Here is a 23778-nt window from a genome sequence, read left to right as displayed (position 1 = left end):
AAAAACTCAAAGTAAAATTAAAAATACAGCTAAGAAATCAACAGGATTGGGTAGAAAGAAAAATTTATGAACTTGACTCTTTTTAGAAAGACCAAAATCAGTAAGTACAGGAAAAAAAAAAAACAGAAAAATGAAAAGTCTTTGAGAGTGGGCAGATTTGCCTTATGGGTATTCCTGAAGAAGAAAAATAAAAGGCCAAAGAAAATCTATTCAGTGAAACAACTGCTGACCTTTGCACATCTTGGGAAAGATACAGACATTGAGGCAGGAAGCCTGAAGGAGCCCCAACCAACTTGATACCTCCCTGCAACCCCCAACCCAAAGATTCTCTCCAAGGCAAACTATCAAAAACAAAAAACAGGAAAGGCAAAGAAAGAATTCTAAAACAAAACAAAAAAACCAGCAAGAGAAAAGCAGCAAGTGATTTTAAAAGAGTCCCCATTAGATTAATGATAGATTTCTCAGCTGAGACCTTATAGGACAAGAGAGAAATATTCAAAGTTCTGAAAGAAAAAATTTGCCGGCATTGTGGTGTAGCAGGTAAAGCTGTTACCTCCAATGCTAGCAACCCATATGGGCGCCCATTCGAGTCCCAACTGGCTCTACCTCTGATCGAGCTTCCTGCTAATTGCCTGGGAAAAGCAGCAGAAGATGGCCCAAGTGCCTGATCCCCTGCCACCCACATGGGAGACCTGGATGAAACTCAGGGTTCACGGCTTTGGCCTGGCTCAGCCCTGGCTGTGTGGCAACTTAGAAAGTGAAGCAGTAGATTGAAGGCCTTGTGCTCTCTCTCCCTCTCTTACTCTAACTCTTTCAAATAAATAAACACAAAATAAATAAACAACTGCCAGCCAAGAACACTATACTTAAGTTATCCATCTCACATGAGGGAGATTTTCCATGAAAAAGCAAAATGGAAGGAATTCACCACCTGACCATCCCTACAAGAAATGCTCAACGAGTCCTACATCAGGAGCAAAGGGATAACTACTACCATGAAAACAGCAGGAAGTACAAATCTCAACAGAACATAAGAAAAAAGTGATTCCTATTTTTGCTTTTTTCTAGATTTGACTTGCTATATATTCAGTTAAGCTTTTTTCCTCCACCTGTATTAATTAGGACTATATGAGTAGCTCTGTATTTTTCTTCTTGTACTCAATAAGTTTCTACATCAGGATTATGTTAGTCTCTTAAAATGAGTTGGAAAGCATTTGATCCTTCTCTATTTTGTTTAAGAACATATTACTGGGGCCAGCACTGTGGCGTGGTGGGTAAAGCTGACACCTGCAGTACCAGCATCCCATATGGGTGCCAGTTCATGTCCCAGATGCTCTACTTCCAATCCAGCTCTCTAATATGGCCTGAGAGAGCAGTAGAGGATGGTCCAGGTACTTGGGCCCCTGCACCCAAGTGTGAGACCTGGAAGAAGCTCCTGGCTCCTGGTTTCAGATCGGCTCAGCTCCGGCCATTGTGGCCATCTGGGAAGTGAACCAGTGGATGGAAAATTTCTTTCTCTCTCTGCCTAACTCTTTTAAGTAAAAAATAAATTTTTTTAAAAGAAAATATTATTGTGCTATTATTTTTTATTTAAATCCTTGGTGGAATTCAGTGAACCTATTTAAGATTCTAGTTATCTCTGGAGGAAGATTTTAAAAAATATATTTCATTTCTTACATACATACAGGGCTATTCAAAAAATTTTTTCTTCTATCTGTTTCCTGATTGTGTTTTTGAAGAAATATATGCATTTTACTCAAGTTGCCAAAAATCAGTGAATTCACTTAAAATATTAATAAAAACAGTTCAACCTATAATCTAATCTTGTTATTTGGTATATGTCCAAAGGGAAAGAAATCAGTCTGTCAAGACATCTACATGCCCATGTTTACTGCAGCACTAATGACAAAAGCCAAGACATGTAATCAACTAAGGGATGAAAAGAGAAAATTATACACAAATCCAACTATTTAGCCACAAGGCTTAAATCCTGTCATTTACCACAACATGTAAGAACCCAGAGCAGTGTTCTAGTGTTCTTTTCCACAGAAGGGTCGCTATAGTTAACAATCTACTATATACTTCAAAATAGTTAACCATGTATTATATACTTAAATAGCTGGAAGAGAGGACTTTTTAATGATTTTATCAAAATGAGTGATGTCTGAGAAGACAGATATAATCAATTTAATTTTATAATTACACAACTTACATATGTACCTATCTGATGTACATATGTACATCAGAATGTATCCCATAAATATGTATAGTTACGTCAATCAGAACTTAAAATATAGAATGATACTAAGGGAGAAACAGGGATATACAGAGGCAGAAGATAACACTTTAACCTTTACATGTAACATGATGTCTATATTTGATAAACATATATATATCAAGTTTTTATTAAAAATGTTGTCCAAGAGGGCCAAATAAAGGTATCCCGTGTTCGTCTCCTCCTTCAGAGAAAACTGTAAAAACAAGTAAATAACTACCTGTTGTGGGGAGCAACTCAGACTAGACTAAGTTACTCGAATTAAGACTTATTCTGTGCATCTGCTCTCCCACAATATGGTGCTGGGAGAGGAGTAAACAGCTTCTACACAGCTGCCTCTCGCCAACTTGACAAGCTGCAGGAGCTGCTCCTGATTGGAGGAGAGCAGCGTACTCAGCGTCTGGGTAGCAGAGTTGGGATTGGTGGAAGAGGACTATAAAGGAGGAGAGAGACAACATGCACCAGGAACATCTATCTGAAGGAACACCTGTGCAGCCCCTGAGAGAGCCGGCCGGCGGTGTGCTGCTCCCCCGCGGAAGTGGGGAAAGTGGCAGGGGGGCCCGCCCCTCCACGGAGGTGGAGGGGCGGCAGCCAACCCGGGAAGGACCAGCAGCAAACCCGGGAAGGGCAGACAAAAGAACAGCGCAGGGTCCTGTGTTGTTCCTCCGCGAAGAGGGGGAGCGACAACCTGTAGAGGCGAGTGCTTGAGGGAGAACACTGTAATTCAGCCAGTGAGACATGGGAACTCCACAGGGCAGAGAGGCCTGGGATGGCAGCATAGAGAGACGCACCGGCAACCATGCCCGCAGCCCACAGCCAGGGTGAATCCCCAGTGCAGGGGAAAAGTAAAAGGAAAGCCCCAGCAGACCCCATCTCCAGGGACACTGGCCATCGGCAATCTTAGCTACAGGAAGGATCCACAGTTGCCCACGGGTGTGGAGTCCAGCAAGGGGAGCTGCCTGGAGCACAGGGGAGCCGTGCTTCTGAGAAGGAACTCCCAAAACACTGGCTATGGCAGTGTGACTCTAGAGACAGGAGTCACTGTCAGAATCCACACTGCCCTAGGGGACAGAAACCCCTGCATATCTTGCCCTCTGGGGCTCCAGATACTCCAGCACACAAGCGAAAGAGACTGCAGCCAACTAGACCTAGCAACATCGTCTCTGTGCCAGAGGTGTCCTGCCACACACCCGACAGAGGTGTAGCTCAGTAGGGTGGGTCCTGCTCCCAGACTGCAGGAGCAGGGCTGCTTGCCTTCGAAGACTTAGGGCTGTCCCTTCACACTCCATCCTTTCCCACCATGGCAGTGCACACCTGCCCTGGACTTAGCCCTAACCCCATGACAGCTCCCTTCTCAGGTCCACCCTGGCGCTGGTGGGAGAGGAAAGCCACGCTCACCCACCCTGGACTCGGGCCCAGCTGCTGCCGCCAGACGTGTATACCCCTTCTGAGTCTGACAGCAGTGATCCTTCACTCAACCCTCGCCACTGTCGCCATCAACTGCAGTGCAACAAGAGAGGAAGGCTGCACGTCAGCATCAAACTAGAGCTGAAGCCCACGCAGCCCACCAAAGCAACACTCAGACACGTTCTTCAGGAAGAGGCCTTCGATCCATGAAAACCGCCCTGTAGAAGTGAGACTCCTGATCCACCCAACGTCCAAGTATCAACATAGGGACATAAGAAGTATGAAAGGGCAAGGCAGCATGACACCCCAAAAGGACTCAAACAATGCTTTAACATCAGACTCCACAGAAAGGGAGACGATGCCTGATAAACTATTCAAAAGAATGAGTATAAGGACACTCAACATGACACAAGAGTACAAACTAAATTAGGAAATCAGTGCACGAGTAGAATGAGAAATTTTGAAAAAGAACCAAACAAAAAAGTCACAGAAATGAAAAACTCAATTAAGTCAAATAAAAAAACACAGCTTAAAACCTCAATAGACTAGATCAAACTGAGGAAAGAACACCTGAACTAGAATGTGAGTCTTTTAAAATGTTGCAGTAAGACCAAACAATATAAAAAAAATGAAAGTACTAGAAAAAAAAGAGGGGACACACTTTAAGAGATTGCATATGCAATGATTTTTCTGGGTACAACTCCAAAAGCCAAACATAAACTAAACTAGACAAACATGACTGTATCAAACTAAGAAGCTTCTGTACAGAAAATATCAGACAACAGACAGAATGGGACAAAACATTTGAAACTATGCATCTGACTCAGGATTAATATTCAGAATACATAAGGAACTAAAAAAACCTAACAGCCAAAAACCCACACTATCTATAAAGAAATGGGCAAAGGATCTGAATACACATTTCTCAAAAAAAGAAATACAACTGGCCAGTGAATATAAGAAATGCCAATATTATTATACATCAGGGAAATGCAAACGAAAAACACAGTGAGAAATCATCTCATACCAGCTAGAAGGGTTATTATCAAAAAGACAAATATTGCACGTTCTCTCTCATATGTGGATGTTTAAAAAGAAATTGATCTGAACTTTGAGCAGTGATTCCCAGAGGCTGAGAAGAGGAGAGAGAGAGAAGACATATGGCTGTTGGCTAACAGGTACCAAATACAGTTAGACAGAAGTAACGAGTGTCAGTGCTCACAGTACGGGGGTGACTATGGTTCATAACACTATAACACACACTGTATAGAGAGGGAGCTGGTAGGCTGGTAGGCTCTGGAAATGAAGGCGAGTTGCCTGATGTGATCGGCTTCTGCTGTGTTGCACTGAAACACTGCCCCTTACCCCATAAAAATGCACACACATTATATGGTAATGAGAAAATTTTTTAAATAATTAGGAAAAAATATGTGTCACTAAGTTCAAATGCTGATATTCAACTACCCAGCTGGACAATGTACATGTACTATACTCTGCCAGAGTTACTCTACCCTGATCTGACCATTCCATACTGAATACATATATATATAGCATTATAATGTATTCCAGAAATAGGTACAATTAACACATATCACCACATATCCATTAAAAATAAATATATATATAAGAAAGTGAGCATTAACTTGAGTGTGCACAAGTGAGTAAATGATTTCTAAATTCATTAGAGACTAAAATATGTAAGACCGGCATTTTAAAATCAGACCAAACTTAAGAGAATTTATGTCCACACCCTACACATCCTGCTTGGTCCCATACTCTCCCTCCCCAATGTCAACCTCTCTGTTCCTCTGCTCTACCTGCCAGGTAAGTTACTATGGCAGACGTGTGCCAATCTGGTGGCCAGTCTTTGTAGATAAAATTAACTGTGTGTAGTGTCTTTATATTTCAGCCCAGCACAGCGCTAAGGATGCAACCAACATGCACTGGAAATCTTGTAAAACTGAATGAGACGCACAGGGAGAAAGCAAAAACAATGAGGACGGAAAACGTCTATATTCTCTAGGAAAATCATCCAGCAGAAGAAAGGACAGAAAATTCACCTAAAGGAAACAGCACGAGTATACTTACAACACTTGTGGGTCACTCCATTTTGTCAGACAGAGCTCTTCCAGCAGCTCCTCCTCATCCAGGATCTCCAAAATCGACTCTTTGAAAATTTTAATGTCTGTTTCTAACTCTGATAGGCTGTAAGAAGCATTATGCAGAAATGATCAATAGTATAAACTTGTAAAAACATTTCACTGTTAGTATAGTGACTGTTTGGGGGTCTTACTAAGCGGATCCACTTATACATATACTCATGGCAAACACTACTTTGTAAAAATTTTTTATATAATCATGCAAATTAGGAATGAATTCCCAAACCACAACTAATTGGTAAGATTAATCAGTATAAATTTCAGCATTCATTTTAATCAATAAGGTAGTGATAAGATAAAAAGCTACTGATTCAAGAATTTTAACTGTTAATTCCAGAAGGGATTTTAGGAGGTACAAATCCTGAATGCACGTTTATTCAACTGATGATATAAATTAAAACTCTGCTTTTAAATTCTGGCATGTATTATGATTTAAAAAAACAGAACTTGGGCCATGGTGGGAGAGAAACTGGATTGAATTTGCAGGAGCCATTCACACTGTAGTTTAGACAAGTGACTTAAACCTCAGCTCTCTCACCTTCAAAATGGGGACAACACCAGCTACTGAGCAGGGCTGCTGATAGGATGAGATGAGATTACACGTGGAAGAGCCTTAAATGGCATTTCATGCAAAATCTTTCCAATAAACACTAGACTATGTGCGCCTTTTAGCTCAACTTCCCAATCATGCTACTTTTTCACTTTAAAAAAAAGCAAAGATTTATTTATTTGAGAGGCACAAATAGATCAATTAGAGGCAGAGACAGAGAAAGAGGTCTTCCATTTGCTGGTTCACTCTCCAAAGGGCCACATGATGGCCAGGGCTGAGCTGATCCAAGAGCTGGGAGCTTCTTCCTGCAGGGACACAAACACCTGGGGCCATCTTCCAGCTGCATTGGAAGTGGAGCAGGTGGGACTTGAACCAGCGCCATATGGGATGCCAGTGCTGCAGGCGGAGGATTAACCTACTACGCCACAGCACCAGTCCCCTACTTTTCCACTTTAGTGAATTGGGGCCAGTGTTGTGACAGAGCAGGTTAAGCCTAAGCTTCTGACACTGGCATTTCATATTGGGGTACAGGTTCAAGTCTCGGCTGTTCCACTTCATATCCATCTCCCTGCTGATGCACCTGGAAAAGCAGAGCAAGACACTCCAAGTACTAGAGACCCTACCACCCATGTAGGAGACTTGGATGGGGTTCCTAGCTCTTGGTTTCAGCCTGACCCGGTCCTGGCAACCAACAAATGGACTATCGCCTTCTCTGTGTCCCCTTCACTCCTCCTCTCTGTCACTCTTTCAAATAAATCACACACACGCACACACGAGTGAGTGAAAAGAGTGGTGACAGAGACAGAGAGAGATCTTCCTAATTGTCTGCAATAAGCAGAGGTGGGCCAAGCCGAAGCCAGGAGTTTCATCCAGGTCTTCCATAGGGATGCAGGGGCCCAAACACTTAGGCCATCTTGTGCTGCTTTCCCAGGCACATTAGCAAAGAGTTGGATTGGAAGTGGAGCAGCTGGGACTTGAACTGGCACCCATATGGAATGCCAGTGCTGCGGGTAGCAGCTTTACACACTATGCCACTGTGCTAGCCCAAATAAATACATACATACATACATGCCAAGTATGACAATAAAGACATTGTGACTAAACCATAAAACAAAACATCATCATTAGCAAGACTTTTTTGTTTTAAAGATTTATTTGAAAGGCAGAGTGACAGACAGGCAGAGATTTTTTTTTCTAATCTATATCTGTATCTTTCATTCACTAGTTCACTCCCCAACTGGTTACAACAGCGAAGTATGGGTCGGGCCAAAGCCAGGAATTTTTTTTTTCTTTAAAGATTTATTTATTTGAAAGAGTCAACAGAGAAAGGCTGAGCCAGAGAGAGAGGCCTCCATCCGCTGGTTCATGCCCCAGATGACCGCAATGGCCAGAGCTTAGCTGATCCAAAGCCAGGAGCCCCCACGTGGATGCAGGGCCCCAAGGATTTGGGCCACCTTCCACTGCTTTCCCAGGCCATTGCAGAAAGTTGGATTGGAAGTGGAGCAGCCGGGACCCGAACCAGTGCCGACACTGCAGGTTGGGGCTTTAATCCATTGTGCCATAGCACCGGCCCCAAAGCCAGGAATTCTATTCTGATCTCCTACATGGGTGGCAGTGGCCCAAGCACTTGGGGTCATCTTCCACTGCCTTTCCACGTACATTAGCAGAGAGCTGCATTAGTAACACAGCAGCCAGGACTTGAACTAGCACTCTGATATGGGATGCCAGTGTTGGAAGTGGTGTCTTTACCAGCTGCACCACAATGCCAGTCTCCGTTACTTCTTTAAAATAAGGAACTTTACTATTTATTCACAATTTAATTTCATTATTTATTATTTCCATTTTTTGATAAATAGAGATCTTCCATCTACTGGTTTACTCCCCAAATGCCTACCAACAGCTAGGTTTGAGCCATGCCAAACCCAGGAGCTCAATCTGGGTCTTCCAGGTAGGGGGCAAGGACTCAATCACTCGAGCCATTACCTGCTACCTCCCAGAGTGTACATCAGTAGGAAGCTGGAACTGGAACAGTCAGGACTTCAACTTAGTTACTCTGATCTGGGAAACAGATCAAGCTGAGCCAAATGCCCCTTCTCACCCTCCCAGCTGGTATTTTAGAATAGGCAATAACGACACTAATTTTTACCTAAATTTATGCTAAACATTTCACTGTTAAGATTACGGACGGGGGGCCGGCGCCGCAGCTCACTAGGCTAATCCTCCGCCTAGCGGCGCCGGCACACCGGGTTCTAGTCCCAGTCGGGGCGCCGGATTCTATCCCGGTTGCCCCTCTTCCAGGCCAGCCCTCTGCTGTGGCCAGGGAGTGCAGTGGAGGATGGCCCAGGTGCTTGGGCCCTGCACCCCATGGGAGACCAGGAAAAGCACCTGGCTCCTGGCTCCTGCCATCGGATCAGCGCGGTGCGCCGGCCGCAGCGTGCCAGCCACGGCGGCCATTAGAGGGTGAACCAACGGCAAAGGAAGACCTTTCTCTCTGTCTCTCTCTCTCTCTCACTGTCCACTCTGCCTGTCAAAAAAAAAAAAAAAAAAAAAAAAAGATTACGGATGGGGCTGGTGCTGCAGTGTAGCAGATGAAGCTGCAGCCTGCGATGCCAGCATCCCACATGAGCGCCAGCTGCTCTGCTTCCTCCCCAGCTCCCTGCTAATGGCACGGGAAAGGCAGTGGAAGATGGTCCAGGTGTATGGGCCCCTGCCACCCACATGGGAGACCTGGTTGAGGCTCCTGGCTTTGGCCTGGCCCAGCCCTCGCTATTGCAGCCATCTGCAGAGTAAACCAGTGGTTGGAGTATCTCTCTCTGTGTCTCTCCCTCTTCCTCTCTTCCTGTAGCTCTGAATTACAAGTTAATAGATGGATATTTATTTATTTATTTTAAAAAGACTATTGAGAGAGAAATTTTAAGACATCTGCCTGTAACTCCCACCTTAGTAAGTAAATCATACTTACCTTTTGCCATTTTGCAGTAAGACGTGCAGTTTGCTTCTGTCTATAGAAGAGTGTTTGGGATCCACTAGAGCTTCCAGTGTCTCAAGGATCAGCGGCTGCAAAACGCTGAGTTTCCCCTGCAGAGTGTTGATCTGGATAACAACACGACCTTTCATGAGGATTAGAACACTCAGGGACAGCGAATTCTGATGAAATACAGAAACCTGTACCGGCCAGAGACGGCGGCAGCACTTGAGCACGCGTCAGTGCTGGAAGGCCTGTTCCAGATGCCTCAAGAGCTGGATCTCCTGAGTTAGAGCAAAGCATGAAGGCATCACTGTGCTCAGATCTGGTTGTCAGGGAATCACCCTCAGACACCCTCAATCCTCCTAAGACAGCGGTTATGAAAGGAATTGGGGTTGGGTCTATTAAATAAAACCTGCCATTCTACAGTTAAAACAGAAACTTTGTACTTTGTAAACAATACCTATATTTTTTGTAAACAGAATATGGTGCAAAATACCTATCAACAAATCTCTTTTGAAAATCACAAGTGTGGGCCAGCACTGTGGCAGAGTAGGTTAAGTCTCCACCTGTGACCCTGGAATCCCCCATGGGCACCAGTTCAAGTCCTGGCTGCTCCACTTCCAATCCAGCTGCCTGCTAATGGCCTGGGAAAGCCGTAGAAGATGCCCCAAGTGCATGGGCCCCTGCACCCTTGTGGGAGACCTGGAAAAACTCCTGGCTTTAGATCTGCCCAGCTCCAGCAGTTACAGCTATTTGGGGTATGAATCAGTAGATGGAAGATCACTTTAATTCAGACTCTCAAATAAATAAAGTCTTTAAAAACACTCTTTCTTATTTAAGTTAACACAGACATGGTTAACATTCAGCTGAAATGCACTGATACAGCTATAATAGTTGATAAAATACTGAAATACTTCCGTACCAGTTGGCAAACAGCATATTATGGGAATTAAATAGTAAAATTACTGACAAATTCTGTCACATAGTGGTTTTTGTTTTTTAAATTTATTTATTGTGAGGGAAAGCCAGAGAGAGACACCTCCCAGCTACTGGTTCACTCCCCAAATGGCACAACATCCTGGTCTGGACCAGGCTGAAACCAGGAGCTGAGAACTCCATCCTGGTCTTCCATAAGGTGGGAGGGGCCCAATTATTTAAGCCATCTCCCACTGCCTTCCCAAGAGCATTAGCAGGGAGCTAGATTAGAAATGGAGCAGCCAGGACTCAAATTGGAGCTCATATGGGATGCTGGCATTGCAAGCAGCAGCTTAACCTGCTGAGCCACACACAACACCAGCCCCTCATAGTGCCTCATTCAGAAGCACAATTATTGTGAGGCTAAGGGGCTTTGCTCTGGAAAGTGGAGTCTAGAGTCAGGGTGCCTGCGCAGATGTCTGACTTCCTGTACTGAGTGGCTTCCTGGTCAGGAGACCTTGAATGTGAGGCAAATATAATTCGTTAGTATCCAAAAGAGACACTGACCTTCTGCCACGCAGGCATGGACTCAGGCAGTGGCCAGGATGCTACGGAGGGTCGCTGACAGCGTGCCTGTGAGGTCCCTCAGGTGCATCTGGGGAGTTTCCTCTGAAAGCCTACCCCTCCCGAGGGTTGGCTGGCCTTCGTTAATGTGTAAAAACCTTCCCAGGACCCCGCTTAATGGCAGAAATGTGTTACTCCCACTGACAGCCTGACCTCCCTCTAAATCTTCCCCTAACCAGTCTCCAAAAAGGAGCCCCAGGTCAGCCCGCCCCTTTGCCTCCCACCTCCACCTACTCCCTCACTGAGAGTGCGCTCAGTTCTGCCCTGGCAGCCTGAGTTCCTGAGAGCTTACCCAGCCCGTGCAGCCTGCCATTGCCCACGGCTGGCACCTGAGGAGGGAGCCTAGCCACCTATTCCCTCAGCAGAGCCAGGCAGCCAAGAGAGGAGGGCACCAGGCTCACCTCATGTCCCCTTTACCCTCAGCTCCCTCCACCCCTTGGTTAGGCTGCTGCTTGAACCAGCTCCTGCATGCAGCCAGCTCCCCAGTACACTACTCTAACAGGGGACAGAAAAGGTAAGGAAGTGTTTTCGGGGGCCAGGAAAGCAGTGAACCTCCCTGTTCAGGGCCCGACAGGATCCCCTGACAGCCAATGACCATGAATTTAACAGGGCAACCATTAGATGAATTCTGTATGGTCTCTATCAATCTAAGTCTCAGAGAACTAATTTAGCTTCCTTGAAGATCTGTACAAAGAATGGGCTGATGATTTAATATATTTATCATGTGTAAGTATTGCTATAATATAAATTTAGAAAATAAAATGGAATGCTTTAAAAATGTATGTTTATTTCTATATTTAGGATATTAAGTACTTACAGTCACCATCCCTCAATAAAGGTGGCCAGCTTGAAATGTGCTTCACTCAATGTTCTACTCAGTATTATACCCAGGATCTTTAGTTCTACATGCTCGGGTCAGAACGTTTAAGAATCAAGTCCTTTCTTCATACAAGACCTTTAGAGAGATTTTTGACGGGAGGATGTGGCTAGGGAAAGCACCCCTGGAGCAGTACTAATGTGTCTCAATTACATTTCAAAAGCAGAATATGCCAGCAGCTAAATAAAGAAAGGCTTGTTGCAGGGGCATAGCCTAGCAGTTAGGAAGCCTGCATCCCACACTGGCGTGCCCCACTGTAGCTTCTGGTGAATGCAGAACCCTGTGTGGCAGCAATGACACCTCAAGTAACAGTTTCTACCACACACGGGAGATTTGGGCTCAGTTCCTGGCTCCTGGCTGTGGCCTGGTCCCATTCCAGCTCTTGGGGGATTTGGGAAGGCTCTCAAATAAATAAATACAAATACTTTTTCTTAAAGAGGCTTACCCAGTATTGCAAGAGTGCTTCTATAGCTCTGAACTCAAAGGGTAATGGGTATGTGACAAGTTGACCGTCTCCAGCCAGCTGCGAAGGAAGTTCCCGGAACAGCCACTGCTCTAAATTGAAGTTACGATAATCCAGTATCAGAAGACACTCTGGAGTTATGACAGCTTTCACATACTGTAAAAAAACAAAAACAAAACTACGTATTTAAAGACACAAACATGCACATACACACATTAGGTAGCTGCAGAGCTATAAGAAGAAATCATAGTAGAGTTTAACATTTTATTAATTTTGGATTAAAACTAAATCAAATCAGTGTTTAATTATTTGAAAGGCAGAGTTAGAGAGGAGAGACAGAGAGAGATCAATCTTCCATCTGCTGGCTTACTTTCCAAATGGCTGCAATGGCCAGGGCAGGGCCAGGAGCTTCTTCCAGGTCTTCCACAAGGGTGTATGGGCCTAAGGATTTGGACTATCTTCTACTGTTTTCCCACGCACATTATCAGGGAGCTGAATCAGAAGTGCATCAGGCCGGCGCCGCGGCTCACTAGGCTAATCCTCCACCCAGCGGCACCAGCACACCGGGTTCTAGTCCCAGTCAGGGCGCTGGACTCTGTCCCGGTTGCCCCTCTTCCAGGCCAGCTCTCTGCTGTGGCCCGGGAGTACAGTGGAGGATGGCCCAAGTGCTTGGGCCCTGCACCCCATGGGAGACCAGGAGAAGCACCTGGCTCCTGCCATCGGATCAGCGCGGTACACCGGCCGCAGCGCACCAGCAGTGGCAGCCATTGGAGGGTGAACCAATGGCAAAAGGAAGACCTTTCTCTCTGTCTCTCACTATCCACTCTGCCTGTCAAAAAAAAAAAAAAAAAAAAAAAAGAAGTGCATCAGCTGGGTCTTGAACTGGTGCCCATAGAGGATGCTGACATAGCAGGCAGAAGCTTAACCTGCTCCGCCACAATGCCAAACCTCTATGTGTTCATTTTTTTAAAGGCATTTTTTAAAAGAAATAAAAGCTAAAATATATGTTAGTGTAACTCACTCTCAGTAGAACTGAGATTACTAGTTATATATTAAAGATTTCACTGCAATCACAAGAAAAACAGAGAACAGAAAGAACAAGGTAAGGTCCTTCTGAGAAGTTAGATGGCCCAAGTACATGCCACTTGCCACCCACGTGGGAGACCAGGACACGCCACCTGCCACCCACATGGGAGACCAGGATAAAGTGCCTGGCTTTGGCCTGGTCCAGACCAGGCTGTTCTGGCCATTTGGGGGATAAAGTAGCAGATGGAAGCTCCTTCCTCTGTCTCTTTCTGTTGCTCTGCCTTTCAAATAAACAAATAGTTTTTGTTTTTGTTTTTGTTTTTTTTTTTTGGGACAGGCAGAGTTAGACAGTGAGAGAGAGAGAGAGAGAGAGAGAGACAGGTCTTTTTTTTTGTCGTTGGTTTACCCTTCAATGGCCGCCGTGGCTGGCGCGCTGCAGCCGGCGCATCGCACTGATCCGAAGGCAGGAGCCAGGTGCTTCTCCTGGTCTCCCATGGGGTGCAGGGCCCAAGGACTTGGGCCATCCTCCACTGCACTCCAGGGCCACAGCAGAGAGCTGGACTGGAAGAGGGGCAACCGGGACAGAATCCGGCGCCCTGACCGGGACTAGAACCTGGGGTGCCGGCGCTGCAAGGCGGAGGATTAGCCTATTGAGCTGCGGTGCCAGCCCACAAATAGATCTTTTAAAAGGTAGAAGACAGACCTTTATTTTTAAAGGTTTACTTAGTTTACTTATTTGAAAGTCAGATCTACAGTGAGAGAGGAGAGACAAAGAGAAAGATCTTCCATCCACTGGTTCAATCACTAAATGGTTATGGCAGCCAAAGCTGGGTCAGGCTGGAGCCGAGAGCCAGGAACTTCAATGGAGTCTCCCATGGGGGTGGCATGGGCCCAAATACTTGGGCCATCACCTGCTGCTTTCTCAGGTGCTTTGGCAGGAAGCTGGATCAGAAGCAGAGTAGCTGGGACTAGTACTCTGATATGGGATGCCAGCACTGCAAGCAGTGGCTTAACCTGCTGTGCCACAATGCCAGCCCCATAGACAGGCCTTTAGATAAGATTTAGTTTAAGATTAATCCTTATTAGTTTGGCTCAAATAGGAAAGTTTCCTTTTATTAAAATAACTTGAAATTGTAAAGATAATACTAATGCTCTAGTTGATACCAGTAAGAATTATAAATATCCAAAAAGACTGCTGGGGCCAGTGCTGTGGCTCAGCAGCTTAAGCCACAACCTGCAGTACCAGCATCCCATATGGGTGCTGGTTTGACTCCTGGCTGCTTCACTTCTGATCCAGCTCCCTGCTAGTGCATCTAAGAAAGCAACAAAAGATGGCTCAAATGCTTGGGCTCTTGCACCCATATGGGAAACCAAAAAGAAGATCCTAGCTTCAGCTTGACGCAGCCCTGGCAGTTGTGGCTATTTGAGGAGTGAACTAAAGGATGGAAGATCTTCCTCCTTCTTTCTAACTCTACCTTTTAAATAAATAAATAAATCTTGGGGCCGGCGCCATGGCTCACTAGTTAATCCTCCACCTGCAGTGCCAGCATCCCATATGGGTGCTGGGTTCTAGTCCCAGTTGCTCCTCTTCTAGTCCAGCTCTCTGCTGTGGCCTGGGATAGCAGTGGAGGATGGCCCAAGTGCTTGGGCCCCTGTACCCACATGGGAGACCAGGAAGAGACTCTTGGCTTTGGATCGGTGCAGCGCTGGCCGTAGCGGCCATTTGGAGAGTCAATCAATGGAAGGAAGACCTTTCTGTCTCCCTCTCTGTAAACTCTACCTGTCAAATAAATAAAAAATAAAATAAATCTTAAAAAAAAAAAAAAAAAAAGGAGAGACTGCCATCTTTCATGGTAAAGAATAGATAAAGGGGGCAAGCACTGATGGACAGCAGGTTAAGCCACTGCTTGCAACATCCTATGTCAAAGTCCAGTTTGAGTCCACTTCTAATCCAGCGTCCTAACGTACTGGGGAAGGCAGCTGAGGATGGTTTAAGTCTTTGGGCCCCTGCCACCCACACAGGAGACCTGACTGGAGTTGTTGACTTGGCTCTGGCCAGGCCTGGCCCTGGCTGTTGTAGGCATTTGGGGAGCGAATCAGAGGATGGAAGAGCTCTATGTCTCGCCCTTTCTCTTTCTCTCCTTGTTGCTGTCTTTCAAATAAATAAATACATTAAAAAAAAAAAAAAGATTTATTTTATTTGAAAGGCAGAGTTACCGAGAGGCAAAGGCAGAGAGAAGTCTTCCACCCACTGGTTCACTCCCCAGATGGCTGCAACGGCTGGAGCATCATCAATCCGAAGCCAGGAGCTTCTTCCAGGTCTCCCACGTGGATGCAGAGGCCCAAGGACTTGGCCCATCTTCTACTGCTTTCCCAGGCCATAGCAGAGAGCTGGATTGGAAATGGAGCAGCCAGGACTCAACTGGCACCCAAATGGGATGTCACCACTGCAGGTGGTGGCTTTACCTGCTAGGCCACAGTGCCGAGCCCAATAAATACATCTTAAAAACACACAAAAAGTAAAAGTAGCTTACAACCACTGTATTCGAGACACAGAAGTTAGAGAGGATTTTTTTTACATTTTTCCTTACGGTTTGTGAAAATTTCCACACAAAGTTGAAAGATTTTATAGTATCATACACCTGCTATTTAATTATTACAATTAGGATTCTACTAAATTTGTTTCATCAAATACCTGTTTATCTCTCCACTGAAGAGGAATTATTTTGAAGGATGCTAGCTACTAAAAACAGCAAAACACTTGGGAGAAGACTGCTTCTATTTTAATTATTTTGACTAATTATGGATAAACAGACAAAAGTTTGTCATGAAAGACTTTTTAAGAAAAGCAAGGGGCCGGCGTTGTGGTATAGCAGGTACATCTGCCATCTACAACACTGGCATCCCATATGGGCACCAATTTGAGACCTGGTTGTTCCACTTCTTATCTAACTCCCTACTAATGCTCCCGGGAAAGCAGCGGACTATGGCCCAAGTGCTTGCGTCCCTGCACCCACATGGGAGACCCAGAAGAAGCTCTAGACTCCCAGCTTCAGCCTGGCCCAGCCCTGGCTGTTGCAGCCATTTGGGGAGCGAACCAGCAGATGGAAGATCTCTAACTCTGTTTCAGATAAATAATAAAGTAAATCTTTGAAAAAGGAAATTCAAGTCCACACCCACCACAAGGCCAACAGCATTGAGACTGGTGTCTCCTTATCTATTTCTCAACCCACCAAAATAACAGATGTTTGCATTAACTCTGAATCATGAGGCAAAGTTGATATCTGAGGGTACTTCAAAGAGTTTGCAGAAAATGGAATAAAAAGTTTATTTCGGTGCAAAAAAATCTTTTAAATTACACATATACAGCTCTGAGTCAGCAGGGAAAAAGAAAATATAAAAATCAAGATTTAAATTAATGGTTATGAAATTTGATGGCTATTTGGAAAGCGTTCTTGACTATTTGGAAAACGTTCATTACATATAACTGTATTCCACTGAAAATACACCTAATGTAAATCAGTATTCTCTTATAATTTCAGACACTAGAGACTAAATTCAAAGAGAATGAAGACCACAGTCAGAGCTTTTCCAACATAAAACAAAGCAGTGTTATGCCTGTTAAGCACATGTATGTAACCCATTTAAAATGAGTTCTACTTATACCAAATGGTAAAATATTCTGTGTTCCACAAAGGTATTTTTTTTTATCCTCAAAGTACTTTCAATGAAGAAATTGATCACGATAGCTAAGAAGTAACTTCTTAAGTGGAGAACTATGGATAAACACGACGCCATTACCTCCATCCTCATAATAATCCTATTGTTTCTGGTTGTGATGCTCATGACGTGCTGGAATCTCAGATCTCTGGCTTGAAGACCCAACTCTTGGTATAATTCAGTTTTCTTCCTTTCTATAAAAGAAAAAGAGTAGGCAAAACTAACAAATTAAAAGGTTTAGATCTTTATGTAGTTTCCCACCACCATCAAGACGATTTTCTATTACCAACAGAAACAAAAGCTGTAGAGTCACTTTTACCTAAAAAAAAAGTTCAGGCTAACTCTAGTTATTCCTTCCCCTTCTTCTGCAGAGATCATAAAATTTCTCTGTACCCACAAGGCCCCTGGGGGATCAGGACAACCTACAAGAGCCATTTCTAGCTCTTCAGACAGGTCACCTTTCTTGAATATGAACTGTATACAAATACATTTTTAACTTTTTCTCACAATATTATCTTCAAGACCATAAATATGTGAACAGGTGAGTTCAAATTTCCTTGTTCCTGGACTATGTAAAATGACAACATTAGATCAGTTCTCACTCCAGATTTTCCCACCTGAAAATTAACAGAACATGTAACAGATGAGAGAAAATGAAGACATTAAACTGATGATAGTCTCTGTAAGTACTGTCGAGCCGCGCCAGTGACAGGGCTGCAACAGAACAACCTGAAGAGTGAAAACCACAGGAAATACCCTACAGAGACCTTGGCATCGGCAGGAACGGGAACACAGGGCTGGAAAGTGAGGGAGGCCTGAGACTGGAATAATCTGAAGCCACACAGTAAAGTGACGCTGCATAGCTGTCCACAGACAGCACTCAGTGGCGGAGCCCATGTGACTGCCATGCAGTCCTGGGTCCCTCCCCATCTTTCGTCACTCACATCAATGGCAGTGGTAGCAGGGGACTCTGCCTTAAACAGGCTTCAGGGGAATGAACCTGGGGAGGAGGGCAGGGAATGGGAGACACACAGAAGAGAAACCAAAGGGGGAAAGGACGTGTTCCTGGGCTCCAGTCCCACACGCCACACTGTCTTCAATATCCTCTTAGAGCAAAAGGGGCTTCTGCCAGTCTGAGTGCTGCCAGTTCCAATCAGGCTGATGGGCACTCTGGGAAGAAGGATCTTCAACACACTTGCACAAAGACTTTTCTATCAAAATGCTACAATTTCCTGATTTCCATCAGGTTCACTCATTCACTGATTAAAAAAGTAATTCAGAAGGAAAAAAAATATACTTACCAAAAGAAGTAACATTTCCCTCTTTGTCAAATTTTGTCTGTAGATAGAAACAAAATATTATTTTATCTCAAATTAGTATACCATAAGTATGTGGTATTATGACCAACAGCTCCAAAATTTTGAAACACAGAAATAAACCGTAACTTTCTTTAGGTCAAACTTAAGGGTTATATAAATCCTTTTATTCTTTGCGAGGACAAATCTGACCTGCATTAACTTTTTCTGTTCTGGTTTGTCTAGAAATCTGATGGAGAACCAGGTGTCCTACTAGGTAACACTGCTTACAGTAAAAGTGACCACTCACTGGTGGACTGCACTAGACAGAGTATGAATGAGATACAGGCTCCAGGCGGGAAGCTACAGCTCTGCCCTCTCCTGAGAGCAGCTGCCATGTACCTCATGAGACCAAGGAAGCTGTGCCTCTGAGACAGACTGAAGAGACACTGACACTATACGGCAAGGGCTTCTAAGCCCAGGTGGATCTCACACCCATCTTGGGGGATCTGAGCTGTCACTCAGAGGACACAGAAGCCATCAAGAGTATATACCTGGGGCCAGTGCTGTGCCGCAGCAGGTTAATGCCCTGGCCAGAAGCGCCGGCATCCCATATGGGAGACCGGTTCTAGTCCCAGCTGCTCCTCTTCCAGATCCAGCTGTCTGCTGTGGTCTGGGACAGCAGCAGCAGATGGCTCAAGTCCTTGGGCCCCTGCGCCTACATGGGAGACCCATAAGAAGCTCCTGGCTTCGGATCAGCACAGCTCCAGCCATAGCGGCCATCTGGGGAGTGACCCAGCAGATGGAGGATCTCTCTCTCTCTGTCTCTACCTCTCTCTGTAACTCTTTCAAATGAATAAAATAAGTCTTAAAAAAAAAAAAAAAGAGTATATACCTATGCTGTACTGCTTATACTCCCTGTCCTTTAAACTTTTGAGTAGACTGGGACAAACAGTGGCCAGTCTTACAAATCTGAATGTCTACCTGAGGCTAAGATGTCACTCTGGTGGGCACTACAGAATCAATAAAGATTTATAGAAAAGGTCTCTGATAGCTGGGAGATGCAGAAAAAAAACGCACCTATTTTCTGGGGGGGGGGGGGGGATTTCTGAAAGGTTATCCAAGTTGCCAATTATTTACTGAACCTATGTGCTGGGGTGTGCTAATTACTACTAAATATGCATTTTCTTCATTAAGACCTATAGGTGTAGTACAATACAGGTCATCTGTTATTACCACGGAAACAAACATACACTACATCAATAACACAGTGAAAACCTACAACACAAATTTTAGCTTGCCTTTCATTAGCAAAGTTAATCAACATGAACACGTAATTACAAAACATGAATGTTAAAGGGAATTTACATTGAAATTTTATTTGCATAACACAGATGAGCTTTTTAAATTTATTTCACAAATGCTTATATCCATGCAGAAAATTGGGAAGTAAAGATACGTAAAATAAAATATTTTAATCATATGAAATGAGAAATTTTAGAGAAAACCAAATACTAAATTTTTTTTTAAAGATTTATTTATTCGAAAGTCAGAGTTTCATAGAGAGGAGAGAAGGAGAGAGAGAGACAGTCTTTCATCTGTTGGTTCACTCCCCAGATGGCGGAAACAGCTGGAGCTGAGCCAATCTGAAGCCAGGAGCCAGGAGCTTCTTTCTGGTCTCCCAAGCAGGTGCAGGGCCCAAGGACTTGGGCCATTTTCTACAGCTTTCCCAGGCCATAGCAGAGAGCTGGAATGGAAGTGAAGCAGCCAGGTCTCGAACTGGCACCCATATGGGATGCCGTCGTTTCAGGCCAGGGCGTTAACCCACAGCGCCACAAGGCCAGCCCCTAAATATCTTTAAGATGTTTTCCTAAGCTGCAGGGCCGTGGCACAGTGAGTTAATCCTCGCCTGCGGCACCAGTTCTAGTCCCGGCTCTGTTATGCCCTAGGAAAGCAGTGGAAAATGGCTCACATCCTTGGGTCCCTGCACCTGCATGGGAGACCCGGAAGAAGCATCTGGCTCCTGGCTTCAGATTGGCACAGCTCCAGCTATTGTAGCCATGTAGGGAGTGAATCAACAGAAGGAAGACCTTTCTCTGTCTCTCCATCTGTCTGTAACTCTACCTCTCAAATAAATAAGCAAAATCTTTATAAAAAAAAAAAAAAGATGTTTTCCTATAAAACATGATATACATACTTCTTTGCTGTCTCTCAAGTTACTAACTATACATATTAAAAAATATCTGCATCTCAGTATTTTATGGAATTTTTTTGATATTTTAAAAAAGATCATACAAGTTATGGCTTTTTAAATTGTTTACTTTGTAATGGGCTCAGTTTCCAAACAGCATCAGCTGATTCTCCTAAGTGTTTTTGGTAAACAATAATCTCATCTGAAATATTTTGTTCAACTAAACTGCTAACTCTTCCAAGAAGTGAATAAAAGCCATACTTTTTACATGTAATTCTGGTGGTTGCTTTGTATAATTTACAAAGAAAATTTCTCATGTTCACAAGCTTAAATAATTAAGACGACTACAAATACTGGATGTTTAAAGTATGCATGGTACTATTAAGGATTTTACAAGTATAAATTACTTTCATCCTCACAATAATTCTATCAGACAGGCTCTTCCTAATCTATATATAAGAAAACCAATGCATGAGGATGTTATCATAACTTGCCCAAGTTCACCTAATTAATATAACAGACAGAACTGAGATTGTATGGCTCAGAGCAACCACAATTAAATGCCCACAAAAGAAGTTGCAAGAAAAGTACAATCAACTGCTATATAACCTCCACCTGGAAGCATCTTGCCCCCAAAGTGCCTTCTCTCTCCCTTTAGGGGTTAAAAAGAGAGAGAGAGAGAGAGACACACACACACACACACATACATGTGTGAAATTCACATTGTTTTATTCAGGCTTTTTTTTTTTCCTGAACCATTTAGAGAAAGTTCTAGAGCTCACGACCTTCAAGCACACCGTGCTGCCCTCAAGAGGCTTAACTTCCTGCAGAGCGCAGGTTCAAGCCCCTGTGTGGGTAAAGGCTCGAAGGCGTCTACACAGACTCCCGGGAAAAGCTTGAGTGATCAAGTAGGCAGCTGAGGGCGACTGCAAGGACCTGGGCTAGAATTTCCAACGCTCCATGGTCCGCACTGCTGAGGCCCGTCTGGCAGGCGCTCGGGTCACTGGCAAAGCACCACGCACAACGCGACCGGTCATGATTCACTACCCAGCAAAAAGCCGGTATCTCGGCCAACAGAGCGACCTGGGGAACGTGTGCAAAATATTTTCTGCAAATTCCGAAACGCACTCACCACAGTGAACACCGGGGACACGCTGGCTAAGGTGGCTTGAGAGGCATCGGAGGTTCTAAATCGATGTATTTCACCTGCAGGGCCAAAAGCAGCATTTTAATATCTGCAGACGATTATCTTAGGTTTCACAGGGAGTGGCTTTTTAAAGCAACGGTGAGGCATTAGAATTATTTATGCATTCCGACCATCCTCTTCCCGTTGACATTTTAGTGCCACGTGGATACATACCCATTAAATCAAGATTGCAAGAAAATGTCTCATCTTTTCTTGCACGATTTAAACAGGCTCTCCCCATGCGTTATATTAGTAGATACATTTGAGAAAGCCGAGAACCAGATTTCGCGTCTTCTCTACAGACTTCATAGCGAACGCTTATGAAATAACCAGTGCACAGAGCGAACACGGAGCTGTTCCTATCGCGGTCACGAGGCTCGCAGCAGCCAAGGGCAGTGGGGGAGAGGACAGAGGGCTGCGCGGGTCAGCAGCCGGCAGGGCAGAGCGCACAGCTGCCTCCCAGCCGGGGACACATACCGCCCGCCCCGGGCACCTGCGTGAGGCGACCCGACGCGGGGCGAGGCTCGCGAACCCGCGCACGGACACCGCGCGCCGTCCTACACCCGCGCGGGGACCCCGCGCGCGGCCCCATGGCTGACCGGGAGCACAGTGGCCGCTGCCACCCCAGCGGCGACCCCGAAGCCGCTAGCGGGAAGCCGTACCTGCCGCGCGGAGCCGGCGGGGCGCGCACAGCGGAGCGGCCCGGCTCCGTCCGAGAAGGTCGGCCGTGCGGCCGCAGTAGACAACGTGGCGGGACACCGGAGCCAGCCCCAAGACCAGGGTGCATGAGGTCCGCCAGGACAGGCTCCGCAAGCATGCCATGGCACTGGAGCGACGAGACGGGAGCCAGACCCCGGCGCTTCATGCCGGACGCTGACGGCCGAGTTCCCACTGCGCTACCCACGACCCGCGGCTGCGGCCGTCGCGTGCAGCGCCTGCGCACAACTTCGCGCGGGGGGGCGCATGCGCAGTACTTCCTGCGCATGCCCGAAGGTGTCTTCCGGCGCGCCCTTGTGTCCCTTGGCCAATGGAGTTTGCGTACTGCACTTGACCTGTACTGTATATACATGGGGGCGGGGGGAGGGGGGGGGAGTCGGGGAGTTCGGCCCTAAGGCCTTTGATGGGATTAGGTCTGCGTGAAGTGCCGATTGTTCCCTTGAGATAATTGGTAAATGTCAAAATGAAAAAGCATAGGGCCGGCGCTGTGGAGTAGAGGATAAAGCGGCCGCCTGCAGCGCTGGCATCCCATATGGGCGCCAGTTCGAGACCTGGCTGCTCCACTTCCCATCCAGCTCTCTGCTGTGGCCTGGGAAAGCAGTGGAAGATGGCCCAAGTCAGCTCTCTGCTGTGGCCTGGGAAAGCAGTGGAAGATGGCCCAAGTCCTTGGGCCCCTGCACCAGCGTAGGAGGTCTGGAGGAAACTCCTGGCTTCTGATCGGCACAGCTCTGGCCGTTGCCACCAATTGGGGAGTGAACCAGTAGATGGAAGACCTCTCTCTCTCTCTCTCTCTCTAACTCAAATAAATAAATCTTTAAAAAAATTTCAAAACGTGTATCATGCTATGCAGTTTCTGGAGTATTTTCTTTTTTTTTTTTAATTAATTTATTTATTTGAAAGGCAGAGCTACAGAAAGGGAGAGGCAGAGAGATCTTCTGGCTTCTGATTTACTCTCCAAATGGCTGGCCTGGCTAGGCCTGGGCAGGGCCAAAGCCAGAGTCTAGGAGCTTTTTCTGCTCCAATATGGATGGGAGGGGCCCAAGCATTGGGTCATCATCAGCTGCTTTCCTGGAGGCATTAGCAGGGAGCTGGATTGGAACTGGTGCAAGGGGACACAAACTGGCACCCATATGTGATGCCTGCTTTGCCGGTGGAGGCTTAACCCGCTAAGCCACAATGCTGGCCCTGGAGTATCTTCATGCAAACGAAATCTGCAACTTGATAGTGAGGAAGCTATGACGATTCTCAAATCACTGAAAGTTTACTGGTTTTTTATTAAGTTTAATGTGGCAAAATAATAGAGGTAATATGGAATGATATACTCATTTTTTCTAATTTAAAATGGGGAACATAGACAAGATTTATGTGGTTATATTTATGTGTTTTTTAAAGATTATTTGAATGT

General features: G+C 45.3%; 1 protein-coding gene across 4 annotated transcripts in view; it reads right to left on the bottom strand.

Annotated features, from left to right (window-relative positions):
• Window positions 1-22614, bottom strand: part of MRS2 (magnesium transporter MRS2) — a 37056-nt gene extending 14442 nt beyond the window's left edge. For all 4 annotated transcript variants that reach the window (XR_007923038.3, XR_016234254.1, XR_016234253.1 and 1 more), the window contains exons 1-7: window positions 22319-22614; window positions 21603-21676; window positions 18286-18322; window positions 17066-17178; window positions 12221-12394; window positions 9354-9484; window positions 5771-5887 (exon numbers count right to left, since the gene is read on the bottom strand). Coding sequence is in view for 1 of the 4 variants with exons in the window: in XM_002714158.6 (XP_002714204.3) it covers window positions 5771-5887; window positions 9354-9484; window positions 12221-12394; window positions 17066-17178; window positions 18286-18322; window positions 21603-21676; window positions 22319-22478 (806 nt within the window). In the remaining 3 variants the exon portion in view is untranslated. The remainder of the gene's footprint in view (window positions 1-5770; window positions 5888-9353; window positions 9485-12220; window positions 12395-17065; window positions 17179-18285; window positions 18323-21602; window positions 21677-22318) is intronic.
• Between the last annotated feature and the right edge of the window lie 1164 nt (window positions 22615-23778).

This window comes from Oryctolagus cuniculus, chromosome 5 (assembly GCF_051225735.1).
Source record: "Oryctolagus cuniculus isolate XC-2025 breed Fujian yellow rabbit chromosome 5, ASM5122573v1, whole genome shotgun sequence".
Taxonomy (NCBI): Eukaryota; Metazoa; Chordata; class Mammalia; order Lagomorpha; family Leporidae; genus Oryctolagus; species Oryctolagus cuniculus.
This window is presented reverse-complemented; position numbering and strand designations above follow the sequence as displayed.